The sequence below is a fragment of the Talpa europaea genome (genome assembly GCF_964194135.1).
Source record: "Talpa europaea genome assembly, chromosome: 6".
NCBI lineage: Eukaryota > Metazoa > Chordata > Mammalia > Eulipotyphla > Talpidae > Talpa > Talpa europaea.
The window spans coordinates 54,000,591-54,028,185 of NC_140072.1; the positions used below are offsets into that span (position 1 = coordinate 54,000,591).

The 27,595-nt window shown below is 41.0% G+C and overlaps 1 protein-coding gene across 1 annotated transcript in view; it reads left to right on the plus strand.

Annotated features, from left to right (window-relative positions):
- Nucleotides 1-27,595, plus strand: part of M1AP (meiosis 1 associated protein) — a gene marked incomplete at both ends in the record, with an annotated part of 52,066 nt that overhangs the window by 18,529 nt on the left and 5,942 nt on the right. Inside the window, 3 exons of the mRNA XM_084234830.1 lie at nt 12,269-12,442; nt 16,646-16,808; nt 17,784-17,925. Coding sequence (XP_084090956.1) covers nt 12,269-12,442; nt 16,646-16,808; nt 17,784-17,925 — 479 coding nt within the window. The remainder of the gene's footprint in view (nt 1-12,268; nt 12,443-16,645; nt 16,809-17,783; nt 17,926-27,595) is intronic.

Below are 27,595 nucleotides of genomic sequence, written 5' to 3' on the forward strand. Positions count from 1 at the left end.
CGACTCAGGAATGGTCATTTGTTGTTATGCTTTATAGCTTACATCTATGTTCAGTTACATATAATTAAAAATTTTAATAGCTTTCTAAAGAATAGCTAAGTAATAAATATGCCAAGGCTAAAATGGCACTGTGACCAGTGCACTTTGGCATCCAGAGGGCATCTGTCCAGGTTGACAGCACTGTGCACCCCCTGGGTATGTCAGTCTTTGAACGGGTTACAAATCAACCTAATGATGCTGTCAGCCAGCCTGCATTTCTCAGCCTTGTACACAAGGATATCAGATTCCCTTTCTAAGTGCTCACAAACCATCTGTTTAATATTTCCTCCTACTTTGTCAGGGATCGATGTCCAGCTCTTTTAGAAAGTTATTTTACCCATATGTGTTCTCAGGAAACACCAAATGTTAACAACCCAAACATAGAGATAAAGATTCATTGCTTCCTAAAAGATTCGAAAATAAATAAAGAAACTCTTTTATGCTTCGTGCTTCAGTGCACTGTCAGACTCGTCCTATTGATTTTTTACCATTTCAGTGTCTTAGAAAATAGACCAGAAAATAAAGTGTTCATTGAATTTATCTTTGATAAGGGCATTAAATAATTTCCCTGTGGCATTAAGACTAAATTAGAACCAGTGATGTGTTTATTACCTACAGATTTTTAACACAGAGAGATATTTGTTTATTTCATTAACAGAAGCCCTGGTCTCAGAAAAAAAAAATGGCAACTCTTCTATTTTTAAAAATTGATTGAAGACATACATTTGTAGGGGTTTGGACCTTATAATCTCCAAAGCAGATACAATTGTCTGAACCAACTTTGCCTCAATAAATTTTGAGTTTTAACAGTTGTGTATGTCCACAAATCATCACCACAATCAAGATATAGAACATTTCCATCAGCCACAAAAGATTCCTTTTACCCATTTACACTCCATCCCTCCACCCCATCATACACCACTGCTTTGCTTTTTGTAGATTCATTTGCATTTTGTATAAATTGAATTATGCTATATATATATATATATATGCTTCTTTGACTTTTTTTCATTCAGATTTTGAGATGTTGATGTTTATATCAATAGTTTCTTCTTATTGCAGAGCAGTAGTATATGAACTCATCTGTTAATGGACACTTTGTTTGTTTCCAGTTTTTGACTGTTGTAAATAAAACTGCTGTAAATATCCATACAAAAGTATTTGTGTGGACATATGTTTTTATTTCTCCTAGGTCTCAATGTATTTGTGGTTCATCTTTCCCATTCATTTACTTTCAACCAATTTTATCTTTATACTTCAAGTGTATTTCTCCTAGACATCATATAATTGAATTTCTTTTTATCAGTTCTGCTAATCTCTCTACCTTTCATTTGGAGAGTGTAGTCCATTAAAATCTACTATAAGTATTGGTATGGTTGGACTTAGATTTATCATCTTATTTTTTGTATGTCTTCTCCAGGTAATATTTATCTTTTTCCTACTTTTCTGCTTTCTTTTGGATTATTAGTTTTAGAATTCTATTTTAATTTATCTGTCTCTGGGGATATTATGTCATATATCCTTAACTTCTCAGTCTACTAGAATCAATATAATACCACTTCATATAAAATATAGATTCCTCATAAGGATTAAAATATATCTTAAAACTTTTTATTTTTTTAAAGATTTATTTATGTATGCATACAAGAGCTAGGGTACGGGACAGAGGTGTGGGGGGGTGAGAGGATTCACCAGAGACAGAATGGGAAACAAAACAGGCAGGTTGAATGAAATACACTGCTGAAGGAAGCAGCAGGCAAGTAAGGAGAGGTCTGCTGCGCCACATGGGTAGCTCCCTGGCTGGGGATCAAACTCGTGCTGCAATGACTGCAGATAGCTTCACAGGTTGCATCTTAACCCCTTGTGCCACCAGGGAGGCCTTCTTAAAACTTTTTTTTTTTTTAAAGATTTATTTATTTATTTATACATGCACTGGGTACAGTCAGAAGCGCGGGAGGGTGAGAGAATTCACCAGAGCCAGAGCGGGGAGCAGAGCAGGCAGAAGGACCGAAGTACACTGCTGAGGGGAGCAGCGGGCGGCAGGAGAGGTCTGCGCGCCATGCGGGACCCTCCTCCGGTGGCCGGGGAGCAGCCGGGGATCGAACCGGCGCCAGGGAGGCTTCGGGCAGCTTCGCAACCCAGCGCTCAACCGCTGCACCACTGGGGAGGCCCTTAAAACTTTTTAATAACCTACTTTGAATTAATGTAGTACCATTTCATGTAAAATAAAAAACCTGGCAGCTATGTAGGGCCATTTATTCCCTCACTAGACAGAGACACAGTCTTTATGTGATAGTTGCCATGTATATTACATCTACATTATAAACTTCACTAGACAATGTTATAAATTTTGTTTTAAACATATATTTTAAAGAAGCAAAGAGGGGAAAAAATCTTTTTTCTTTACTATCTACAAATTCATTCATTCCTAAAGATCCATCTTTCCCTTAGGTACCTGTGTTTTTTTTTTAAGATTTATTTATTTACGCAAGAACCGGGGTACAGACCAGATGCGCGGGAGGGTGAGAGGATTCACCAGAGACAGAGCGGGGAACAGCACAGGCAGACTGACGAAATACACTGTTGAGGGGAGTAGCGGGCGAGACAGGGGAGGTCTGCCGCACCATGTGGGACCCTCTCTGGCTGGCCGGGATTGAACCTGCGCGGCAGAGGCTGCGGCTGCGGCTGCGGACAGCTTCACAGAGCTGCGCTCAACCAGGGGAGGCCCTCCCTTAGGTATCCTTTTATTTTTTCCTTCAACACAAAGAAATTTAGTATCTTTTGTAGCATGGTTCTGGTGGTAACAAATTCTCTTAGTTGTTATTTATCTGAAAGTGTTTATTTCACCTTCATTCTTGAAGTATATTTTCCTTGTACACAGAATTATGGGTTGATAGGATTTTTTTTTCTTTCAGCACATTAAAGATATTGTTCCACTGTCTTCTGGCCTTCCATGGTTTCTGATTAAAAGTCACAGTCCTTAAATCACTTTCCCTTATATATAAAGGATCATTTTTCTGGCTTCTTTCAAGAATTTTCTCTTTATGTTTGTTTTTCAGCAGATTTACAATGATATGATTAGGCATGGATTTCTTGTTTGTGGTTCACCTAACTCTTGAATCTGTAAACTTATATACCCTTAACTCAGTTTGAGAATTTTCTGCCTTTATTTCTTCCAATATTTTTTTCTATCTCATTCCCTTTCTTCTCTCCTCCTAGAACTCCAATTACCCACACATTAAACCTTTTAAAATTGTTCCATAGTCCCTCTAGGATTTTGTTTGTTTGGTTTTGTACAAATGTTCTTCTTTCTCTTCTTCAGATTAAATCATCTTTATTGTTCTACCTTTAAGTTCATTGACTGTTCTCTCATCTGAATTCTGGTATTAAACCCCTGTAGTGAATTTTTTTGTTCAAATATTGTATTTTTCAGTTTTGAAATTTCCATTTGGTTCTTTTTTATTTTCTATTCCTCACTGATTATGATTATACTATTATAAAGTCTCATCTGATAAACCTAACCTCTTTTTCATCTTGGAGTTTTCATCTGTTGACTATTTTCCTTTGTGATTGGGTCTCTTTCTCTGACTCTTTGTGAGACAAAAGCATTTGGATTGTATTTTATAGATGCTCTGGACTCTATTATATTACTCTGAAAAGTATTTATTCTGTCATACACTTAACTTTGTTAAAACTCAAACTACCACCTTTCTTGGCCTGTAGTGGGCAGAAACTCAAATCTCTATTCCATCCTTTAAGCCTAAATTATGAGCTGCTTTCAGTTTTCTTCATACATGTGTGGGGCAAGGGTCAGCTAGGTGCCTGGACTGAATTTAATCTAAAAAGTTTCTGTACAGCATAAGAAACTATCATGAAAACAAAAAGACATCTTAATGGGAGAAAACACTTGCACATCATACATTTGACAGGGACTAATATCCAAGAGCTACAAAAAAAACTCATACAACTCAACAAAAAGAAAAAAAGAACCCAAGCAAAAAATGGGCAGGGCCTCCCTGGTGGTGCAAGGGGTTAAGATGCAACCTACCTAAGAGGCTGTCTGCAGCCTCTGCAGTGCAAGTTCTATCCCTGGCCAGGGAGCTTCCCACATGACACAGCAGACCTCCCCTGACTCGCCCGCTGCTCCCCTCAGCAGTGTATTTCAGTCAGCCTGCCTGTTCTGTTCCCCACTCTGTCTCTGGTGAATCCTCTCACCCCCAGCACTTCTGGCCTGTACCCAGTTCTTGTATTCATAAATAAATAAATCTTTTTTAAAAATGCAGAAGAGCTAAATAAACACTTCTCCAATGAAGATATACAGATAGCCAACAGGCACATAAAAAAATGCTCAACATCATTTATCATCAGGGAAATCCAAATCAAAACCACAATGAGATACCACCTCACACCTGTGAGATGACCCATATCAAAAAAGAAAAAAGAAAAAAACAGAAACAACAAATGTTGGTGAGGGTGTGGAGAAAAAGGAAACCCTGCTCAGTGTTGGCAGGAATGTAGACTGACCCATCCCCAATGAAAAACATGACGGAGGTTTCTGAAAACATTAAAAATAGACCTACCATCTGACCCAGCAATTCCAGTCTGAGGTATCTACCCGAAGAATACAAAATCACTAACTTGAAGAGATATATGCACTCTTATGTTCATTGCAGCACTATTTACAACAACCAAATTATGGAAACCACCTAATGCCCATTGATAGAGCAGTGGATTAAGATGTGTGTAAATATACAATGGGATACTACTTGGCTATATTAAAAAGGAAAAATGAACTCTTCCCATTTGCAACAACATGGATGGAACTGGAAGGCATTATGCTAAGCAAAATAAGTCAAGAAAAAGACAAATACCAGATGATTTCAATCATATGCAGAATATAGAAGGGAAAAAAACCAAATGAATTGGCAAAACCAACACTAGAAATATGACTTCAAATATGACTGTCAGAGTGACCTCCCTGGTGGCACAGAGATTAAAAACACAGTGCTATCAAGCTATCACCAGACACTGCTGGAGCTAACCCACATGGCATAGCAGGCCTTTCCTGTTTTGCCCACTGCTCCCCTCAGCAGTGTATTTCAGTAGATTTGCCTTTTCTACTCCCCACTCTCTGGTGAATCCTCTTACTTCCCACCCCCCCACCCCAGGCACCTCTGGCTTACACCCCAGTTCTTGTATACATAAATAAATTAATCTTTAAAAAAAATACATGACCGGGCCTCCTCAGTGGTGCAGCGGGTAGAGCACAGCACTATGAAGCTGTCCACAGCCTCTGCAGCGCGGGTTCAATTCCCGGCTGACCAGGGAGATTCCCACATGGCACAGCAGACCTCTCCTGTCATGCTCGCTGCTCCCCATTATTTCACTCATCTGCCTGTTCTGCTCCCCACTCTGTCGCTGATGGTTCCTCTCACCCTCCCACGCCTCTGGCCTGTACCCCAGCTCTTGTATAAAAATAAATTTAAAAATCTTAAAAAAAAAAAAAAATGACTGCTGGAGGGGGAGGGAAAGTAGGGGAGTGAACAAAGGGAGGAGGGACCCCAATGATCTAGGGTAAAGGACTATGGGTGCCTGTGTGGTGGGGGTGGAGTGGTGACATACATGTGAGGAGATTGCACCAGTCTCAATAAGTTATATACAGTGTTGTGAACCAATGTCACCTCAATAAAGAAAAAAAAATTGGTAATACATTCTATTGGCGAAGCTGCAATTCCATGTGCTGTTGCATTGCTGATAGAATGTACTGTCGTACAACCCTTCCGGAGGGGAATTCAGCAACCTCTCACAAAACTACAGATGCATTTACTTTTTTTTTTTTTAAGATTTATATTTTATACAATAGCTGGGGTATAGGCCAGAGGTGCGGGAGGGTGAGAGGACTCACCAGAGACAGAGCAGGGAACAAAACAGACAGACAGACCAAAAGCACTGCTGAGGGGAGCAGCAGGCGAGACAGGAGAGGTCTGTGGCACCATGTGGAAATCTCCCTGGCCAGCCGGGAATCGAACCCACACTGCAGAGGCTGTGGGCAGCTTCATAGCACTGCGCTCAACCCACTGCACCACCTGGGAGGCCCTTTTAGGAACCAGATACCCAAAGATACACCTTCAACAATTCAAAATATACAGACACAGGGTCACAAAGTTCTTACACACTCTAAGTAAATTTCCTTGTTGTTTGGGGTGTGTTTTAGGACTTTTTTTTTGGTTTCAGTGTCTTTTATTGACCTTGCATTACTCTACCTGACTCTCCATAGGTCGTATTCTTTCTTGGTCTTTCCTTCTTTTCTTTTGTTTTCACCTCAGAGTGAAAACAAGATCTTTCTCTCAGCTCCTTTGGGCAATAAGAAAGCAAAACTTGCTCTGGTTCTCAGGGCCATGCCAACAGATTTAACACCTTCTTTGACCCACTTCCTTCTTCATTCAAACTTCTCTTAAATAACCCACTTCCTTGCTCTCCTCCCCCACTGTAGTGCCTATGAAAACACTTTTTCCTTATCAGCTTTTCAAAGTTACATTAAACTTTTTTATGTATAGAATATGTAAATTAATTTGCACGAGAGGACTTTTTCAATACCATCTAAGTCTACTGGTCCCCAAATCAAACTATTCTTCAGACTTTGATCTACCTTAATTAGTAGTGACCAACCTCTTTTGCATGTAGGTTGCATTTCTTTTTCCATTAAGAGCTGAAACCCATAGAAAAAATGTATTTTATTACAAGTTGGGTCAAATATTTTATTGAAGAGAAAAATGTCACCAAAAAAAAAAGCAAAAAAAGAGAAGGGAGAGAGGGAAGAGAGAGGGATGGGGAAAGCAAGCAAACAGTGTAACTTTTGGTGATTAAAATGGTCATATATAGACAGCTGGGAAATAGCTGTCTAATCTTTCATCCTTATAGTTGCATGATGTTTTCAAGTCCACAAGATAGCTTCCGGTGTGACAATTTCATACTCCAGTGTAGGTATTATTGCCCATGGTAGGCATTATTATCATTCCTCATTTACATATGGAGAAATTGAGCTTAGAGAGATGAAGTGACTGGCCTAAGGTTACAGAAAACGAAAGCAGTGGCTGACTAGAATTAGTTTATTCTGGACAGTGCAACATCTACTGAGCTCCTGTTATATGCCAGACACTGTGCTGGTGTTGGGGTGCAGAGCTGGATGAGGTGCTACCCCTGGTGTCGCCTTGCCTAACCAGTATCCTTGCCTAACCAGTATCCTTTCCCACACCTGCAGGGTCTCCTCTCTGCACGGACTGGTCAGGGCAAAGCAAGTGTACAACTCAAAGCAGGATTGGCTGGCAGAGAATACTGTCGGCTCCTTGTCACTCAAGGTTGCTCCTATGGCCCCAAATGTGTGAAGGCACAGTGCAGCTTCTCCCAAAGGGCAATCACAGACTTCTGCCCCCTTAAAAACACACATACCTGAGAAAAAGAGATTCTGTAAAGATTACTCTACCAGACAAAGTAATTGCTCTGGAAACTTTTTTTTCTTAATTTACCTGTTTACTGAGGGCTGAAAAAATACATTTGAAATTAGGTTGGGACCTGTCTCAGAGTTAGGGGATCCCTAGTTTATCACTTGTGATATAAACTACCCATTGTGGATCATTAGTTCTAATTCCTTAGTTAGTAGTCAAGTCTTTTTTTAGTCCACTTGAGACTGCACCCACTTGATGAGTGCCAAGTGAGTGGATATCCTCTACCATAGAGTCCCTAAGTAGCTGGAAAGGAGGCATGTCCACTATGAGCTGAGGGGTCTGCTTTGAGCTTTGCTTGTGGGTCTACCTAGCTCCTCTCCCCTCTACCAACCACTGCCCACCACCTCCAGGAAAGGAAAGCGTGTCTGGGGAGGCTGTACTGAGACATGGGAGACCCCACATGGCACCCCTTCAAACAAATAATTTCAAAATACTAATTCAATAATTGTTTAGGATCCAAAATCTGCAAAGAGAAAGAGAAAGAAAGGGTGTGCCTGCTCTTTCCTGCCAGTCCTGAATACTTCCCTAAGGAAAACCAAGGCCTGTCAATAATGGAGCCCACCCGTCTCAGAAGCAAGTACAGTCACTACCTGTTGTTACACAGCATGTTCCTTTGGGAGTCTCACCCTTCAACCCCACAGCTTACCAGGCCTCACTTCCTCCCTTATTCTGCTTTAGCCTTCTTGCTAGTCCTCCAACATATCAAGCACACTCCCCCTTCAAGATCTTTAAACTTGCTGATCCCTCTATAAGGAATACAAACATTTTCATGACTCTTTCACTTTGTTCAAGTCTCTGCTCAGCTGTCACCTTCTTAGACAATACTTCTGGCCAGCCAAGCTAAAAATTCACACACACACACACACACACACCACACACCACACACCACCACACACACACATCCATTGTTCTATATTTTTCTTCATAGTAGCTATCAGCTAGAAATGTCTGTTTGTTTTGTTCTTCTATTGTCGTGAAAACAGAGAATTTTTCTTTTTTACAGTTGACACCACTCACTGCCTGGCTCATGGAAGGCATTAAATAAATAATTATTTGAATGACAAATGAACAGTGGGGAAATGAATGAATAAGTGAATAAATGAATGGACTCTTCTCCCTAAGAAAGTTCTGGGAAATAAATTATCTCATTACAGAATTAGTGATGTTTTAACCCCTTGTGTAAACTAGATCCCCAAGAATATGGCCACCACTTTGGTCAGTCCCACACTTCTCTGCAGAATCCACACTGCCATACCCAGCGTATCTCTACCACCTCCTTTCAAGGACTTCTGCTTTCACAGGACCAAGCATCACCTCTACAAATGAAGCAAATGAATTCAGAAAAGCAGGTTGAACTGCCCCTAATGTTGTGAGCTGTTGGAGATTATTCTCATGGCATTGTTGGTTTAAGGACAGTGGTTGAGTGACTGCATAGCTGTTCCTGCACAGACTTTGCTTTGGCTGTTTATCCTACTTATTACTACCCTGTAGCTACCCCTGCATTCAGAGATTAGATAGCACTGGTGGCTAAGATACTATAATTCCAAGATTTCGATGGGTTCTTGACCTTCTATGGGTCACAGAGCTATTTTGAAAAAGCTGATAAAAATTAAAGGCCTTTCTTCTGCCTCTACCCCACCAACATACACCTATACACACAGAGATAAAATGGTACACAATATCGGAGGCTCCCAGAACTGAAGCTCACCCATAATGCCAAAGGACAGGTCATATGAGGGCCACTTGGAAAGAAATAGTCTGGCCTATAGGTCAGAGCCTTGTGAGACTGGGGAGGATGTGCAGGACTGGGCAGGAGTACCATTTCCCTGGACCACGCTTTAGACATTCTATGTCAAGAAAGAAATACAGCCATGGTATATGTATATGTAGGTGTGTATGTTAAAGTGTTAAATTCTGTCATTTTTAAAGACATTTGCATTTTGTAACCCTACTTTCGGGTTGACTTGTGGGTTGCTTTAGGCACGACTTTATTGTCAATCATTCAGCTTTCTTAGTTTTTCCCATTATTGTGGCCTTTCCAAAAAAAATCTTAAAGCTCAGTCAAGGAAGTCAATGTTTGTGGCCACAGGGGGGCAGGGTAAATCCAAAAACGGAATGTGAATACTGCTTGCAGCTGGGCTGCAGGAAGTCAGGCCTTCCTCACTGTCAAAACCACCAGACACTCAGACACTTCAACTCTGGTGGCCTTGCTATTCATACGCTTGGTGGGACCTGTCTCAGTCAGCGCACAGTGTCCTTCACCCTTGTTATTGTGGACTCTGCCCTTCACCTTTTGAGAAATGAGAAGTCTCCCTGTTACCCAGGTTTAGCATATTTACTTCTATTTGTAAGGAACACAGCACCAGGTGTTAATGTTCTTCTGTGTGTTGGGGGTTGGGGGGAAGTTAGTAGTGGGGGGGGGGGGCAGGGGAAGGGGAAGCAGTCACCAAGGAGTGACCATGGAAAAAAAGTTTAATAAAAGGAAAGCACATTCTTTCTTACCTTGTAGGTACACATCATTTTATTGATGAACAAAAAGGAAAAAAATTTGTTGGACCTACTGCTTGCCATTTACAGATAATCATCTCACTTCTTATGCTTCGCTATAATTGTGAAATAGGTTGTACATTGCCCAAAGTTACATAGGCAAACTTTCAGGCCACAGTTCAAACCCTAGTCTTTCCGCAACACCCCATCGTCTTTCATAAACTCATAGAAAAAGAAGGAAAGCATCAGAAGAAACAAATTAACAAGTATAATTAGCATTGTCCAGATGAAACTCACAGATACCCAAGGGGTGCTGATTAAAGCCTAATAGGGGAGGATGTAATTAAGCATAACTTCCTGGACAAGTAAGTTCTGAATTGAATTTTGGAAGAGGCACAGGCCATAGATGGACAGAGTAATAAACGCACAAAGGAAGGAAGGAAGTCATGTGGCAAGGAGACTAGTTTAGTTGAAGCAGGAGAGTTACACGGAAAAGCAATGAGAGCCGAAAAGGAGAGAACAATTGTTTAACTCAGCAGGCATTGCTAAGTATCAGCTATGTAAGCTTGTAAACTCAGAAGTAGGGGTGGGAATAGAGTACCTGAACAGAATTTGGGAGGAATTATATGAACCATCACAGAAGAAAGGAAGGATGGGGTACAGGAAGATAATGATAATACCAAGTGGTACAAGATAAGAGAAGGGAATAAAGAAGATGACAGAAGGAAGAAATATGTCCTTTAGCAAAGGAGAAAGCAAATAAAAACATGTTTTAGAAAAGTTGCCTGGTAGTAGTACATAAGAAGTACTGGAGGGGAATGAATGGAATAGTTAGCTAATGAGCCCTCATAACTCTTCATAGAAGACAGAGTTTCAATCACACTGGTCAAAGTGAAATGCATCTGGAGCCCCTTTTCAGCCACAGCCATTAAATAGGACAAAGTCATTCATCTAAGTCTCACCACACCTCCCCTGTGTGGGTACCAACATGTTGAACTGAAGCTCTTTGTTCCCTGTGGAGAGCCTGCCACCTCTGCAGACTTGTCCTCAGGAATGTACTAGAAATAAACCAGCCTTCTCCCTGGGGTCCATGAGTCATACACAGAGGTTAATTCATCGGAGCAACTGGCTTTTCTTAGGCCCTTTGTTAAGGTATTTGAGAGAGTCCCTCATGGTAAGGTGAAAAAATTTGGGTTACCTTAGGTTTCTTTCCAACTATTGCCTCATTTCCTCTCTGTTCTTCTTCCACCACCTTATTTTTGGCTTTTACTGACAACCTTAACTGCAAACCCATACCCCAAATCCTGAGCTGGACCAGCAACGCCTCATTATCCCACCAGCCCAGTTTCATTCATTTAGTTTTGGATCAAATCGCACTCCACCAGAACATGCCTGTCTTCTAGGCTGCTAATCACACTTGTGAGATACAATACGCCAATGACAAACTTGTGTAATCTATGTCAGAAGGTGGAACCCAGGAGTTCCTCTTTTTTTCTTTTATAGTCTTTTTAAGATTTTTTTGGTAGCGGAAATAATTGAATGTGTTTTCACTGTGAAACAACATAAAGCTGAAGTTCCCCTTGTTAACTAAGTATTTAACTTGCATTGCTATAGAATTTTGTGGTAGTTTTGTACTCTAGAATATTTTTTTAAATATAGAAAATGCATGGTTACAATGTGATTCAAGCAGTACAGAAGTATGAGTAATAAAAAGGGAACATATGTCAGAGCTCTGCCCCATTTCCACTCCTGCTCACTGTTAACAGTTTGGTGGTAGCCTTCTAGACCTTTGTAAAATGTATTTACATGCATATGTACATACTTAGGCCAATAGTCTTATTTTTATATAAATGGGCTCATACGATATACATATGTTATACAACTCTTTATTCATTTATTCTCTCTGACAGCCTTCCCTGTCAGCACCTTGACTTTTACTTTGTTAACAGTTGCATGATATCCAATCGTTTGAGTATACCTTAATTTATTTCAATAATCTCCTGTTTGAGGGACATTGGAATTGCCTCCCATTTGAGGTTTTTATTATTTGTAATTTTAACAAGGCTATACTGGCCATCTTTGTATAGTCTCTTTGTGTACTCTCCAGGAATGTCTCTAGTCTAGATATCTAGGGGCAAATTGATAAGTGAAAAAAATGAGTGCATTTAAAATTTTATTGTTTTCAAAATTTACAACTCAAGAATGAAACACTAACTACTGTTTCCCTTTCTTTTCAGAGAGTTGTATCCTGGGGACTGATATTGACCTTCAGACTATAGACAATGATATTGTCAGCATGGAGATTTTCTTCAAAGCTTGGTTACAAAACAATGGAACAGACCAAGAGCACATCCATCTTCTTCTTCCTTCACAGTGCTTTGACAACATTAAGAGAGCCAGAGATAATCCAAGTACACCATCCCCCAAAAAAGACATGTTATAGAGGTTATAATTATCCTAGTCTAGGATTAGGTCTCTAGATTGGTGAGAAATCAGAATACAAAGTCATTGAGGTTTTGGGATTGGGGTAGGATCTGATGATGCTGTCCAGTGTAAATATGAAGAGTAAGAAAAGATTTTCTAAAGAGTGACCACAGCTAGAAAATGAATTTTTTAAAAGATTTATTTTATTTATTTATGCTAGCTGGAGTGTAAGCCAGAGGTGCGGGAGGGTAAAAGGATTCAACAGAGATAGAGTGGAGAACAGAACAAGTGGATTGACTGTAATACACTACTGAGTGGAGCAGCGGGTCAAACAGGAGAGGTCTGCTGTGCCATGTGGGTCAGCTCCCTAGCTGGGGATTGAACCCGCACTGCAGTGGCTATCAGCTATGTATGTATAAGGTTTGGTACTACTCACAGTTTAAAGTGTATCTACTGGGAGTCTTGGAATGTATCCTCCATGAATTGAGGGGACTACTGTATATTTTTCCCAATTCAATTTTTACGCAGTAGGTATTATTGACATTGTAATTAGAGGTATAGTGTACTCAACAACATCAACAGGGCCTGTGGGGACAGAAAAAGAACCAAGATTAAACCAAGATTAAATAGAAGTCTTCTGACTAGGGACACACCAAATTGAGGGGAACTAAAGCAATTACAGAGGCACACCTCAGGAAGGACAATGAGTGACCCCAAACCAAGTTCATTCCAGCAATTACTGAGACCGACAGATGAATCTAATGTTTCAGGCATTCCAGCAGGACGCTAGATATTGTCCTGACTGGCAGTAATACTTCATTCCAAGTCCCACTAGATTATAGGGATAAGACTATTTATACTCTCCCATCCCCTGAAGGTCAACTCAGGGCCTGGGGTGCAGGGCAGGCCTGTAAATGGGTCCATCAGCATACTCAGCCACACTAGGCTTGGGAAAGATGACTCTTCAGGACCCAGCTCCAAAAGGAGAGGACTAAGGTACATCCTCCCCTTTAGTGATATGAGTTCAATGAGGAAAAAGGGTACATACCCCAACCCCTAAAAAAGATGGCATACCTTGTAGCTTTCTTTCCAGGGATAGCTATTTCGTCTTTAACTCACCCACCCAGCCCTATTTTAATCTAGGGCCTTATATACCTTTGACAACTTCCTGTGATTTTGTATGTATAAAATCTTTCCAGATCTTCCTTTCTATTCCTTTTGTCCAAGGCCAATAATACCAACTTCTCTCTGTCCACACTCCTTGGAGTCCACTTCTTATCTGTTTACCCCCAGCACTGTGCTAACTCCTTGTCTTGCATTATCCCATTTCATCTTCAGACAGCACCATGACACAGGTGCTGTCATCACATCATTGGATCTAAAATGTTATCAATTATAAGGTACATCATTATTTTATCTCACTAAGAAAGAAAAACATTGCCAATTAAACATGATGCTTGCTTTCTTATCACTTACAAATAGTATTTTATTCATACTGAAAGAGCTCTTTTAAGTTAAAGTAGTAAGAAAATGTTAAGAGTCTGCCTGGCCAATAAAATTGTAAGACATATAAAGAGATGTTAGTATGTGGGGGGAAGAAAGTCTTAGAATCAATGTCAATGAGACTTAGAGACTCAGAAACTTAAAAGAACTAAACATTTTTCCAGGAATGCACAGAAAATTAATAGCAGAACCAATATTTGAAGCCAGGCAACTCCAAAGCCAACCTTAACCCTTAGGATTAGATATTTATATAGCATTTTGCACATTTGACTCCTTTCAGTTCATCACTCACTCTTCAAACTTAGATCTATCTTCCTCCAGAGCAGGAGCCCTGCCTCATGCCAGGCAATTTGAGCAAAGGGGCTGTGTCATGCTGGGCACATTCGTCTCATTAGGACTGGGGAGGGGGATCTCAAAAGCCAGGAATTCCAGCAACCAGCCTTTCCTCCACTGCCACATAGGCTTTGCACATGGTTCTGTTAAGAAATTCTATGCTCTGGGGCCTCCATGGTGGCACAGGGGTTAAAGACACAGCATTATCAAGCGATTGCCAGCCACTGCAGCATGAGTTAGATCCCCACCTGCCAGGGAGCAACCCACATAGTGCAGCAGACCTCTCCTGTTCTCGCCCGCTGCTCCCCTCAGCAGTGTATTTCAGTAGATCTGCTTGTTCTGCTCCCCACTGTCTGGTGACCCCTCTCACCCCTGCACCTCTGGTCTGTACCCCAGTTCTTATATGCATAAATAAATAAATCTTAATAAGAAAAAATTCTGTGCTCTGTTCTGCCCATCTATGGCTTTCAGCACCAGGGTCAGAGCCAGAATGTATATTAGCAATCATTTTCAGAAATCTGCAGGTTCTCAGGGAATACAGTAGAACTTAGATCTAGAGTTATCCCCACTGGGGAGATCTTCACTGGAATCAGGTACTCAGACTTCTGAGGAAAGCAGGCCCCCTCTGGGGTGGGTATGACCCATCTGAGACCATAAAGACCACACAGTAGTTATCCATTGTTTAAAAAAACTGATGCTTTGCCACATGTGGTTTTCTGAAAATGTGGCTCACTACAAACAATGAAACAAAAGAAAACCCCCGATCTTTCCCACTATAGGATCTTTGGATGACTCTTCCTCAAATATTGACTTGGACTCTCCTTGCAAATTTCTCCACCCCACACCACCTGTTCTGTAGCTGCCCAAGGCCCTCCATCCCCTATCTAGGTGCTTCCCTCACAGATCCCCTTCTGAGGCACAGAGTGCATAGTAATCTTCAAGTGAGTGTCTTTTCTCACTGCTTCGGTTTGGGGTCTGCCTCCTCTGTACCTGATCAGGTTCTGGGCAGTAAGAAGCATATCTGATCCTAGACTCACGCTCTCGTAAAACAGCTTACCTAGATTTGGAATGCTGCTGAAACTAGACATCAGTTGTTCTCAGCTCTGGCTGCAATAAGAATCACATGAAGAATTGTTTGAATTCTAGTTCCATCACCAGAGACTCCAATTCATTGATGTGAAGTAGGACCCACACATCAGTATGTTTTCAAAGTTCCCTAGGTGATTTTGCTGTTGTCACAGTTGAGACAGAGGAACATAGCTGTCTAATCCCAAAGCCCAGGGACCCAAAATGGAGAAGTCGGGCACAGAGAAAATAGGAGGGGTGGAGGGCTGGAGTCTTAGGCAAGTTCCCCCCTACTGTCATCCTGAGCTCTGAGACACACCAGGCTAGGAACTGTCTCACCCAGAATTCTTGTCTAGGTCCGATTGTTGGACCCAGGGGGACCAGCTGGATCTGACATCTATTTTTTTTCTAGATTATTTCTGCTTTTGTTTTTACCTCATGTTGCAGTTTGTACAGTAATTTCATAAATCACTAACACCAGCTACTAGCCACCTCACAAATACTCGACATTCATATAGTCATAGTTTGTTAGCAGTATTCATTACACACAGAAAGTTTATTGAAAAAGTTTGTATTGTCAGGGATTCAAGCCCAATGCAATCAAATGTTGCACAGTGTGGCATTTACCTCTGGTGCAGAAGCTTAACACAGAAGAGTACATTCCTCAGTAAATAATTCGCACCTAGTTGAAGCCCCATCAGAACTATTGTCAGGTGCCACAGTGATGCTTCAAGGTCCAGAAGGTTCTATGGTTTGGTTTCTTTGGGGAATTAAAAAATAAACTATTTTCAGGAACTTATTCCTCCCTTCCCCCAAGTGTCCCTAGAAGAGCTCACAGAGAAACCAGCCGTCATCTGACTGACTTCTGCTTTCCTGCTCTTCCTTCTGACCTGTAGTCTTGCTAAAACTTAGCCACAGGGAAGCAGCAGCTGCCAAAGGGCTCTGAATATTATACTGCTAACTGCCTCCTCCACAGAGAACATGTACATACTCCTCCCAGACTGGGATCACAAACCAGATCTCTCACTGTGAGGCAGCTGCTCAGCCAGCCCAGAGGTAAAGGAAGTAAAAATCATGTTAGACTCCGAAAATAAGCTAACGCAATACTGTAGTCCAGACCTGCTCTGCTTTCGAAAACCAATCATACTTTCCTCTTCCCTCTCCCCTGCCTTCTCACAATCTTTATTTGCCAGTGGAGGTGGAATGAAAGGCAGATGTTGCCTCTTAATCACACAGCCTCAGGTAACTTGCGACAAACAATCCTTTCCCTAATGCCATTTTTATTGTAGTGTGCCTGAAATGTGATCTCCAAGAGAGATTTCTCAGCCCTTCCCTGCTCCCTGGCACAGCTGATGGCTCCTTGAGAATGGATGACCCCAAAGGAGACTTCAGCACTCTCTACCAGATGGCCTCCCAGTCGCCAGCCTGTCATTACAAGCTCCAGATAGTCAAGTATGGTCCGTTGGATTGCATCCAATCCATGCAAATGCTTATTCTTATGGGTTCCAGCTAGGCAGTCCAGAGGTTCCCCCACCCCCAAATACCAGGAAGACAGGAGTCAGTCCCAAAGCAGTTACGGGTATGAGCATGAAAGAACAAGGTCAGGCTGCTCATTGTGGAGGCAGAGGAGCAGATGGTGTAAGGTGGGCCTCAGTAGGACGTTCTGAGGTCTGGGGAGGATTGGAAATCCAGAAGGTCTCTGAATGCAGAGAAAAAGATCAGCCAAAAAATGGTGTTTCACCTTTATTATAAACACTGAATTATAAAAATTCAGTAAATGTTTATTGAATAGCTACAGTCTTTAGGCACCAGGAGAGAGATCTGACCTTCAAAGAACAAGCAGTTCATAGAATCTATCCTCCCCTCCCACCCCCCATTTCTCTAAGTACTAGAATCCTGCTTCCAGGGGAGCCACTTCTAAGATAGAATTATTAATGATGGCAAACACCATTTTTACTGATACCTAGTCCCTATCAGAGTGCAAATGCACAGGTATCTGAGTAAGCTCATCCATTGGTTTGTGATCATGGCTGCTGCTGGGGAACCTTCTTAAATGCATCCTCTTTTTAAATGCATTCTCTGTTAGCACCTTACCAGAGAAGTGCCAGGACTGAACACAGATGGTTACATACTATTGTGTAATATGCTTGCTGCAGCAGAAATTAATAGAATGGAATGAGCACAGAAGAAAATCCATCAGACTCTTAAGCCCTCATGATGACTGCTTCTTTTATTGATTAACAGCCTTTGAGGATTTGCTATGTGCTAAATACCTTGCTAGGTGCAGGCCATAGTAGGATGAATAACTCTGATCCCCAGCCTAAAGAATTTCACAGTAAGGTCTTAAGACTTAAGCTGAATTTAAGTGGATCTGGGTGGAGGTTTTGGATATTACTGAGGAGCTGTTCACTGCCACTGTCTTCCCAGGGCTCTAAAATCCAGTGCGGTCTGCGAGTCATTGACATATGGACTCCCATTCATCCTCAGACCCACCAGCTGTTGGCAGCTGGACTGGGATGAGCTGGAGACAAATCAGCAGCATTTCCATGCTTTGTGTCACAGCCTACTGGTGAGTATCCATGCCCCCAGTGAGGAAAAGGAAGTGTTAAAATTCCCCACCACAGAGAAGCAGCCACCCTTATCCCAAACCCGTTCCAATCCTCAAAAGGACAGGGAAAAGACTGAAAATCTTACATGTGGATTAAATATTACTGCTTTTGTTGGTATCATGCACTAAAGAATAATTCTTGAATTCAATCATATGACACTATACTTGAAAATCCCTGGTTTTGTATATTTAAATGGCAGCAGGAAATTTTCCTTGAGTTACTATATTTTAGAATCTATTTTCTTCCTCATGCTGTGCTAGTAGTTATAATTTATTTAAGCGAAGAGCACCCAGTCTATGCCAGACATTGTGCTAAGCCCTAGATGTTTAGAGGTAACATAATAAACATTATCCTACTCCCTCCTCCCCACCCTATAGTGTGTCTCTGGTTTATAGTTGCTTGTTGATTTTGATTTTTACTTTATTATAATTAGTCTTTTTCCTGGTCCCTTATTTAGGTCTTCTAAATTCCTGCTATGAGTGAGATGATCCAGTATTTTTCTTTTTCTTTTTTTTTTTTAAAGATTTGTTTATTTATTTATTTATACAAGCACTGGGTACAGTCAGAAGCGCGGGAGGGTGAGAGGATTCACCAGAGCCAGAGCGGGGAGCAAAGCAGGCAGTACACTGCTGAGGGGAGCAGCGGGCGGCAGGAGAGGTCCGCGCGCCATCTGGGACCCTCCTCTGGTGGCCGGGGAGCAGCCGGGGATCGAACCGGTTTCGCAGAGGCCGGGGGCAGCTTCGCAACCCAGCGCCCAACCGCTGCGCCACAGGGGAGGCCCAGTATTTTTCTTTTTCTTTCTGGCTTATTTCGCTGAGCATGATCCCTTCCAGCTTCATCCACGTTGCTGCAAATTGCATGTGTTTATCTTTTTTGAATGCTGAGTAATATTCCATGGTATATATGTACCACATCTTCTTGATCCAGTCATCTATTTTTGGGCATTTGGGTTGTCTCCATAGCTTAGCTATTGTAAATAGTGCTGCTATAAACATAGGGGTGCAGGTGGTAATAATAAAAAAAATCATAATAGACATTATCCATGACTTTAAGAAACTTACTCCCTAATGGAAGAGAAATTTATGAAAAGAAAAGGCTACTATAAGAACATCTCTAGACAAATGAGAATTTTTTTAAAGATTTATTTATTTTTATATAAGAGCTGGGGTACAGGCCAGAGGCACGGGAGGGTGAGAGGATTCGCCAGAGACAGTGGGGAGCCGACCGAAATACACTGCTGAGGGGAGCATCGGGTGCGACAGGAGAGGTCTGCCATATCATGTGGGAATCTTCCTGGCCGACCGGGAATCAAACCCGCGCTGCAGAGGCAGTGGACAGCTTCATAGAGCTGCGCTCAACCTGCTGCACCATCAGGGAGGCCCAACAAATGAGAATTTGACAGATGATGGTGGCAGAAAGAACATTTCAGGTGCAGGGGAAAAAATGTAAAGACTGCAAGCTTGTAAAGAGCTGAGAGAAGAATCAAGAACACAAAGGCCATTGTGACTGAAATTGAGAGAGCAGGGGAGAGAGCCAAAAGGTAGGGTTGGAGACGCAAACAGATTGAATCGTGCAAAGCTTTGTAGGCCAAGTTTGGCCCTTAAGTATGAAAAGAAATCGTGAGAAATGATATCATCTATTTAATTTTTAAAAACATTACTTGTCCTAAGGATATGGGTGCTCTGATTGTGGGTGTGGTATGGAGATATACATCTAAGGATGCATGAATCTATTCCCCAGATCATGCGCAGCACTAAAAACCAAAAGTTAATAAATAAAATATCACTTGCCTTAAAATCTGGAAATGAACTGGCAGAGGCAAGAGTGGAAAGAAAGTGAGGCAGAAGGGCATTTAGATAGTCTCAGCAAGAAATGTGCCTTGGTCTAGAATGCTGGAAGATGAGCATATTAAATCAATTAAAGATATATTTTAGAGAAAGTCAGAAATTGGCAAGGGATTGGAAATAGGGAGTGAGGAAAAGGAAAGTATCCAATAACTACCAGGGTTTTGATCTGAACTAAGTAGATGCCATTTCCTGAAATGGAAACAATAGAAGAGCACAGTAACATAACAATTAAAAAGCAAATTGAGGGCCTCCCTGGTGGTGCAAGGGTTTAAGAAGCAACCTATGAAGCTATCCATCCCCGGGCAGGGTGCTACCCACATGGTGCAGGAGACTGGGGAATAGATTCATGCATCCTTAGATGTATATCTCCATACCACACCCACAATCAGAGCACCCATATCCTTAGGACAAGTAATGTTTTTAAAAATTAAATAGATGATATCATTTCTCACGATTTCTTTTCATACTTAAGGGCCAAACTTGGCCTACAAACTTGGCCTCTCCTGATTCACCCACTGCTCCTCTCAGCAGTGTATTTCAGTCTGCCTGTTCTGTTCCCCACTCTGTCTCTGGTGAATCCTCTCACCCACCACACCTCTGGCCTGTACCCCTGTTCTGGTATGCATCAATAAATAAATCTTTAAAAAAAAAAAAAAAGCAAAATGAAACAACTACAAACAAAATCCCAGAATGGGTATAACTGCTAAGTGGATATAGAATAGAAGTTTGACCTACTAGATATGGGCAATAGGACAGCATAGCAATGTGTCTCTTTTACTATCAAAGGCCAACTTCTTTTTTCCTGTTTCAAAGTTCACATTCCCCTTTTAGGTCCACCCACTGAGTTCCTGTTTCCTATCTGAAGAACACCCATCTCCTATCTTTGCAGAACAGAGATGACAGAGGCGTTCTGACTGTTAGAGCCCAACAACTCAGATCACTATTTACACCACCCAATTCCTCAGATAGTTCTCAGAGGTGCTTTCACTCAGGAGGAATTTCTTACATTCTTATTGCACATGATATTTTAAAGACATTAGCATTTTAATACACTGCTAGAGTCAGTGTAAACTTTCTGGAAAATGAGGTCCTTCATAACTTAAATTCCATTGATGACATGTACCCCCCCATGTCCCCCCCCAGAAAAAAGTCAGAAAAGGGAGCAAAGATATATGTAGATGTATGTACCAGTATATCCATCTCAGTGCTTTTTACAATGGTAGAAAAAAATGTTTTTGGAAAGAACTAAATGTCCTAAATAAAGAAAGGGTTATAGGAACTATAATTCAAGCAATGAAATATCATGTAGTCATTAAAAGATAAGGGCAGAATCCTACTGACTACACAAAAATAAATTTGGAAAAATAAGGACAGGAAATAGTATTCTTTTCCATCCTGGCTTACATACATAAGATCAGCATCCCCCTGCCTCTGAACTCAGGGTTTGAAAATCTATATTTATTTAACATAACTTTATGGAGGACTATGTGCCACGTACTGTTCTAGGGACCAAAAAGCCTACTCCTTTATCAGTCCTCTCTCATGGAAACTCACAAGTATATTGTTGACCCACCACTAATGGATACTCATGGGGGCAAGGGGTATTTAATAAGAGCTAGTCACTTAACCACATGTTTTTGCATACTTTACCACATTTAATACAGTCGATCTGTGAGAGAGGGACTGTTGTTCCTATTTTTACAGATGGAGAGGAGATCAAGTGACTTACCAAAGGTCACACAATTACCAAAGTGGCTCAGTCAGAAGTTGAACCTACTTGTGTTGACTACAAAATCCATGCCTTTAAATTCTTTGCCAAATTCCCCACTGTAGATGTTGCCAAGTAAATGCAGACAGCACCACCACGGCTACTTCCCCCTTCACTTAACCTCCCATATTTTACTGATCTTGACTTCACTTAAAGTAACTGGGGACATGTAATAGCTCCTCACCCATCTTGTGCTGCTGATCTTTCCACTCTGTGTTTGTTCCACTTCATCCAGGTTAAAGACCAGTCTCCTTCTCTTGAAAAGAGAGAAACAAAATACTATTTAAATGCCCCTTCCTTCTTTTCACATGACCTCTCCAAGCAGCAAAAGCCTAAGAGGTCGTGTGTAATACAGGGGAAAATTTCACAAGCTTCATCTCATTCATTCAATAACAAATATTTTTTGAGTGCCTACTATGAGAAAGCCTTATTTGGAGTTTTATCTTTCTGACCCTGTTTTTATAGTTTCTAGCACTTCTTTAACTCTATCTCTTGTTCGCTATTCTTTCTTAACACATTTTCATATGCTCTTTTAAAATCTGACGAGGTCAGCAACCTGTCTAACCCTCTTTGCGATGTTCCACCACTGCTAACTTCTCGTTCTAACTTCTGTCTTTCTGTTAATAGCAGCACCACCATTGTCTACTCACCCAAGCTTGCAACCTCAGTCCCTTTCAGGCTCTTGCCCTTCACACCCACTTCATCACTAAGTCCTATCAATCTTCTCATAAGATGAGTCTTTTCCTTCCTGTTCCCACTGCTTGTTCTCACCAAAAGTTCTTCAGTAAACTCCTAACTAGAGTCCCTACCTCCTGTCTTTCCCTCTTCTAATTTCCCTTGCTCTTTGGCACAAGATTAATCTCCCTGAAGCATTTTGCTATCACATTTCTGCGGTGCTAATACCCAAGGTATGTAACTTGCCTCTTGTTTCCCCGCCTTCTATTGCTTATATCTTTTTGTCTCCAATCTTATTATCACTGTCCTAGTTCTGGCCCTTCTTACCTTTTTCATTCAGTATTGCAATAACCTCTTTACTTGTCTCAGTGTCTTTAGTGTTTCCTTTTCCCAATCTGTTGTATATACTGCCACCAGATTAATTATCTTGAAATGTGACACTCTTCATTTAAAGATGTTCTGTGGCTTACTTTTGATTATACTTTAAAATCCATATTCTTTAATCAAGTATTCAAACTCCAGCCTTGAATACTGTTATTCCCTTTCAGGCATCATCATACAATCCAGCCAAGTTAATATACAAACTTTAAGTTGCCCCACCTCTGAACATTGTTGCCTCTTCTCCTGTGTCCATGTGTTCAAATCCTACCCTGTCCTGAAAACTGAGCTCAAATGGTGCTTCTGCAATGAGACCTTTGAGGATTCCTATATTTATCATTAGATCATCTTGTGCTTTATTTTTTAGGGTAAAACATATTTCAATTAATTTTTTTAAAGATTTCTTTATTTATACAAGAACTGGGGTACTGGTCAGGGGCACAGGAGGGTGAGAGAGTTCACCAGAGAGAGCGGGGACCAGAACAGGCAGACGGACCGAAGACATTGCTGAGGGGAGCAGCGGGCGAAGCAGGAGAGGTCTGCCACGCCATGTGGGTTTCTCCCTCGCGGCTGGGAATCGAACCCACACTGCAGAGGCTGCAGACAGCTTCACAGCACAGCGCTCAACCCACTGCGCCACCGGGGAGGACCTCAATTAAATTTTTTAAATGTATGATCTCTATGATATAAACTTGATTCCCCAGACTCCAGGATAATGTACTTGCCTTTCCCTGGCATTTATGGCACTTCCCCATTTTACCAATTAATCCATCAAACTTAGGTGCAGAGTAGAAATTCTCTGTTACCACTCTTTTTTGGAAGTCAATGCATGGCAGTTTTCTAATTCGTTGAGGTAAAATGTAATTTGAATTGTCTGTGAGAAGCATGGGTTTTGGAACCAGATGGCCCAAGGTTCCTCATATCTTCATTATTCCCCTACTCTGTGAATTTAGGCAGCATACTTAACTCCTATAAGCCTCAGTGTATTCATTTATTGTAACCCTAGCAAATCTTGTGATCCCAAGTGGTTTAGTCACTACATAAATAGAATATAAAGAAACACTATCCAGAGATCAAAAGGAAACTTTTAAATTAATTTATATATGCTTTCAAAGAATTCCAAAGAGTAATATTGATAGTTTTTAACCCACAATAGCATTCAATTTCCTTTCTCTAATCCTCAGTTATATCTGACCTGGAGTTCCAAAAGCCTTACACACACACACACACACACACACACACTAAAATTCTGTCTATATCCCTGGCCCCTGTTCCTCTGTCTTCTTGCTCCCTCTCTCAGTCATTCATAGATAGATAGATAGATAGATAGATAGATAGATAGATAGATAGATAGATAGATAGACAGACATATATGTGTATGTATGTATGTATATATATTCTGTAGATTGGTTTAGCCTTTTTGATATAGTTTCCTCCCTCTCCAGTCGTGTCTCTCTTTGCCTGCTATATTATGTTCATCCCCTATGCTTGGTTTTTCAGACATAAAAGCCATAAGCTTCTCCTTTCATGAGTAGAAGTGGAATGGGGTAGAAAGATAAAAGGGAGAAGGTGTATGAGAAACATACATGAATAACTTTTTTTTATATTTTTTTGTAGAACTGGGGTGTAAGTCAGATGTATGTGCAGTGAAAGGATTTGCCATAGACAGAGTGGGGAGCAGAACAGGCAGATTTTACTAAAATACACTGCTGAGGGGAGCAGTGGGTGAGACAGGAGAGGTCTGCTGCACCATATGTGGGTTAGCTCCCTGGCGGGGGATCCAGCTCAGACTGTAGCGGTGATAAGGGCTGAGCCTTAACCCCTAGGCCACTAGGGAGGCCTCCATGAATAACTCTTGTCCAAAGTAAAATAGAGACAATAAAATATACTTCATATGTTTTTTAAGGTGATGAAATAATAATGCATGTATAAAGCACATAGCATAGGTCTGGCATACAATTTGCCCACAGTGATTGGTTAACAGCTCTCTGATCTTCATTTATTTTTTAGACTCTTAAAATTCTCCATATTTTTTGCTATTTTTTAAAGATTTATTTATTTATGCATATAAGAACTGGGGTACAGCCCCTGCCTGGTTTCTACCAAGAGATCTGTTGGTTTCTCTGTTCCTTTGCAAGTGCCTCAGCAGGTGAAATCTGATTTTCAGCTCCCATACCTCCTCCCTTCACCTCAAAATCAACATATGCCCTCAGGACAAAAGTAGTTGCACCAGTTCTCTCTTATCTCTGCATATTCTTCCCTCTCTGAAGACTTAGCCACATCTCATTTTGTTTCAGCACCTCCTCATTGCCTTCACTCAAATAGTTTGCCATATGTTTTCCAGCTTTTCTGGTTGTTCTAAGCAAGAGCACTAGTCTGCCAGTGGCCTCCTCAACCCACTCAGATGCAGTAGATGCTTATTAAATGTTCATTTATTCCCTTTATATCTCTTATCTGGCTAGACAGCCTATAATACACTTTCTAGTTTACGCTCAGTCAGTTGGCCAGCTCCACCATGTTCTCATTTCCAGGTTCCTGGATTTCCTCACAAGTATAAACATAGCTATAAACATAGCTCAGTTTATTCAATGTGGTCTCTTCCTCCAACCCTTCTTTTAGAGCAGTTTTTCTGAACAAAATCTGCATTTCCATAATTAGATTCTAGTCATAAGTACCAGCTACTGGGCCTCATCAACTAGAAATGTGTAAATTTTCAGATTACATTTTACACATTCTCTAAACTTTAGTCAACTACAGTCTTAAATGTTATTCCATTCTCTGATTTTTACTTGAGAATTGAATGTTATATTTTTCTGTACTCTTAACAGATTATTTTATTTTATTTGCATTTTTTTACATTCTTCTTTTCAGAAGAATAACAGTTCATCAGGGAAGGTTCTTGACAAATTATTAATACATATTTTCCCAGTCTTCCCTAAAAAATATGTATCATCCATCCATTCCTTTAAATTTCATTCTTAACTCATTCCAGACAAGAAAACCAACTATGTATTTTTAATGCATTCCTCAGAACTTTTATAGATCTATATCTAAGAAGTATTAAATTACCTTTAATTAACAAAATTTAGCAAATATTAATAACCATTAAATAGATTCTTAATTTTTAAAAAATTTACTTATTTTTGCATACAAATTCTGAGGTACAGTCCAGAAGTGTGGGGCGTGAGAGGATTCATCAGAGACAGAGTGGGGAGCAGAACAGGCAGATCTACTGAGATACACTGCTGAGGGGAGCAGCAGGAGAGACAGGAGAGGTCTGCTGCACCATGTGGGTCAACTCCCCGGCCTGGATCGAACTCAGGCCACAGTGGCAGGCGATAACTTGATAGCTCTGAGACTTTAACCCCTGCGCCACCAAGGAGGCCTGATTCTTAATTTTTTTAATTTAACACCTCATGAGGGTTTTTGTGTGCCTGTAATAATTCTAAACACGTCACAAATATTAATTTATATCATCTCCATAACCAGCCTATGAGGTAGGAACTATTATCCCTATTTTATAGATGAGTAAATTGACATCCAGAGAGGTTAAGTATGTTCCCAAGATCACACTGCTAGTAAATGTAGAACCAGGATTGAACCCAGAAAGGTTGACTCCAGGACCCCAACTTTTAACCAACCTCTCTACAGCCATATGAAGTTAATTTATTATATTGATTGCAGTTCTCTGAAACACATTGACTACTCAATAAGGATCCATAAGAGAGTTTCTCGAGGGCTTTATATCAAGAAAATCTAAGGGGCTCCCTTCTAGCAAAAGTGGGTGGTTTGCATTTTTCTGAGTTTATCTAATCTTGACTCTATTATTACCCTACCCTTTAGTTGTTTACTTTATCTTTATGTGTTACTTTGGTTTGCGTAACTGCTTTGTGGAATGTAGTAAGGAATAAATATATAAAAATAATTAAAATTAATGTTTCCAAGAATTTATGAGATGGATCTCTCCATTGCCAGGAAAACATCGTTTTAATTTCCAAATCCTCTGCATAGTCCCAGTTATGTAGTGACTCACTTTCCACATCCTCTTTTTTCCTACAAAGTCATGTCTGTGTGAACTAGAAAAAGAAATGAAAATACCACCTAGGTCTTTCAATTTCCTACTTAAAATGTCAGAGTCTCTGGAGAAACATTCCAGAATTTTACAGGCCATGTCTGCCCTAACTGGTCACAGAAGTGACGGGATTCCAGCCAGGATGTGTCCAGCAGGAGTCTGAGTACACAGGCAATGACCTGGTTGGGCTGTAAATGGGTGGGGAAATGCAAAGTCCTTGGTTATTATTCAGTGAAGATTCAAGAACAAGAATCCAAGCTGAGAGTAGGGTGATGGCAGGCCAGGAGCCATTTGAGGGGGAAAAATCAGAATGAGGTTAGAATGCAGAGACTGCTGTGTAAACAGGTGCTAGATATAGGAGATTAGCATGGAATCACTGAGCTACTTGTGACCCACCCTTGCCCATTTCTGTTGATTCATCTTTTACCATGCCCTTCATCCTCCACTCCAGCCACACCAATAAACTATTAAATGTTCGCCAAGGGCCTCCCTGGTGGCACAAGGGGTTAGTATCCACACTATGAAGCTATCTGCAGCCATTACAGCACAGTTCGATCCCTCGCCAGGGAGGTGACCCACATGGTACAGCAGACCTCTCCTGTCTCGCCCACTGCTCCCCTCAGCAGTGTACTTTAGATCCGCCTGTTCTGTTCCCCACTCTATCTCTGGTGAATCTTCTCACCTGCCATACACACCCCAGTTTTTGTATGCATAAATATATAATAAAAAAATAAATTCTCCCAAGTATACTAAACTGTTTCACACCCCCAACCTATTTTTTTTACTGCTCCCTTTCCCATATCTCTGACTACCTGATGAATATCTACTCATTTATGCATACAAGAACGGGGGTACAGACCAAAGGTGTGGTGGGGGATGGTGGTGGAGTG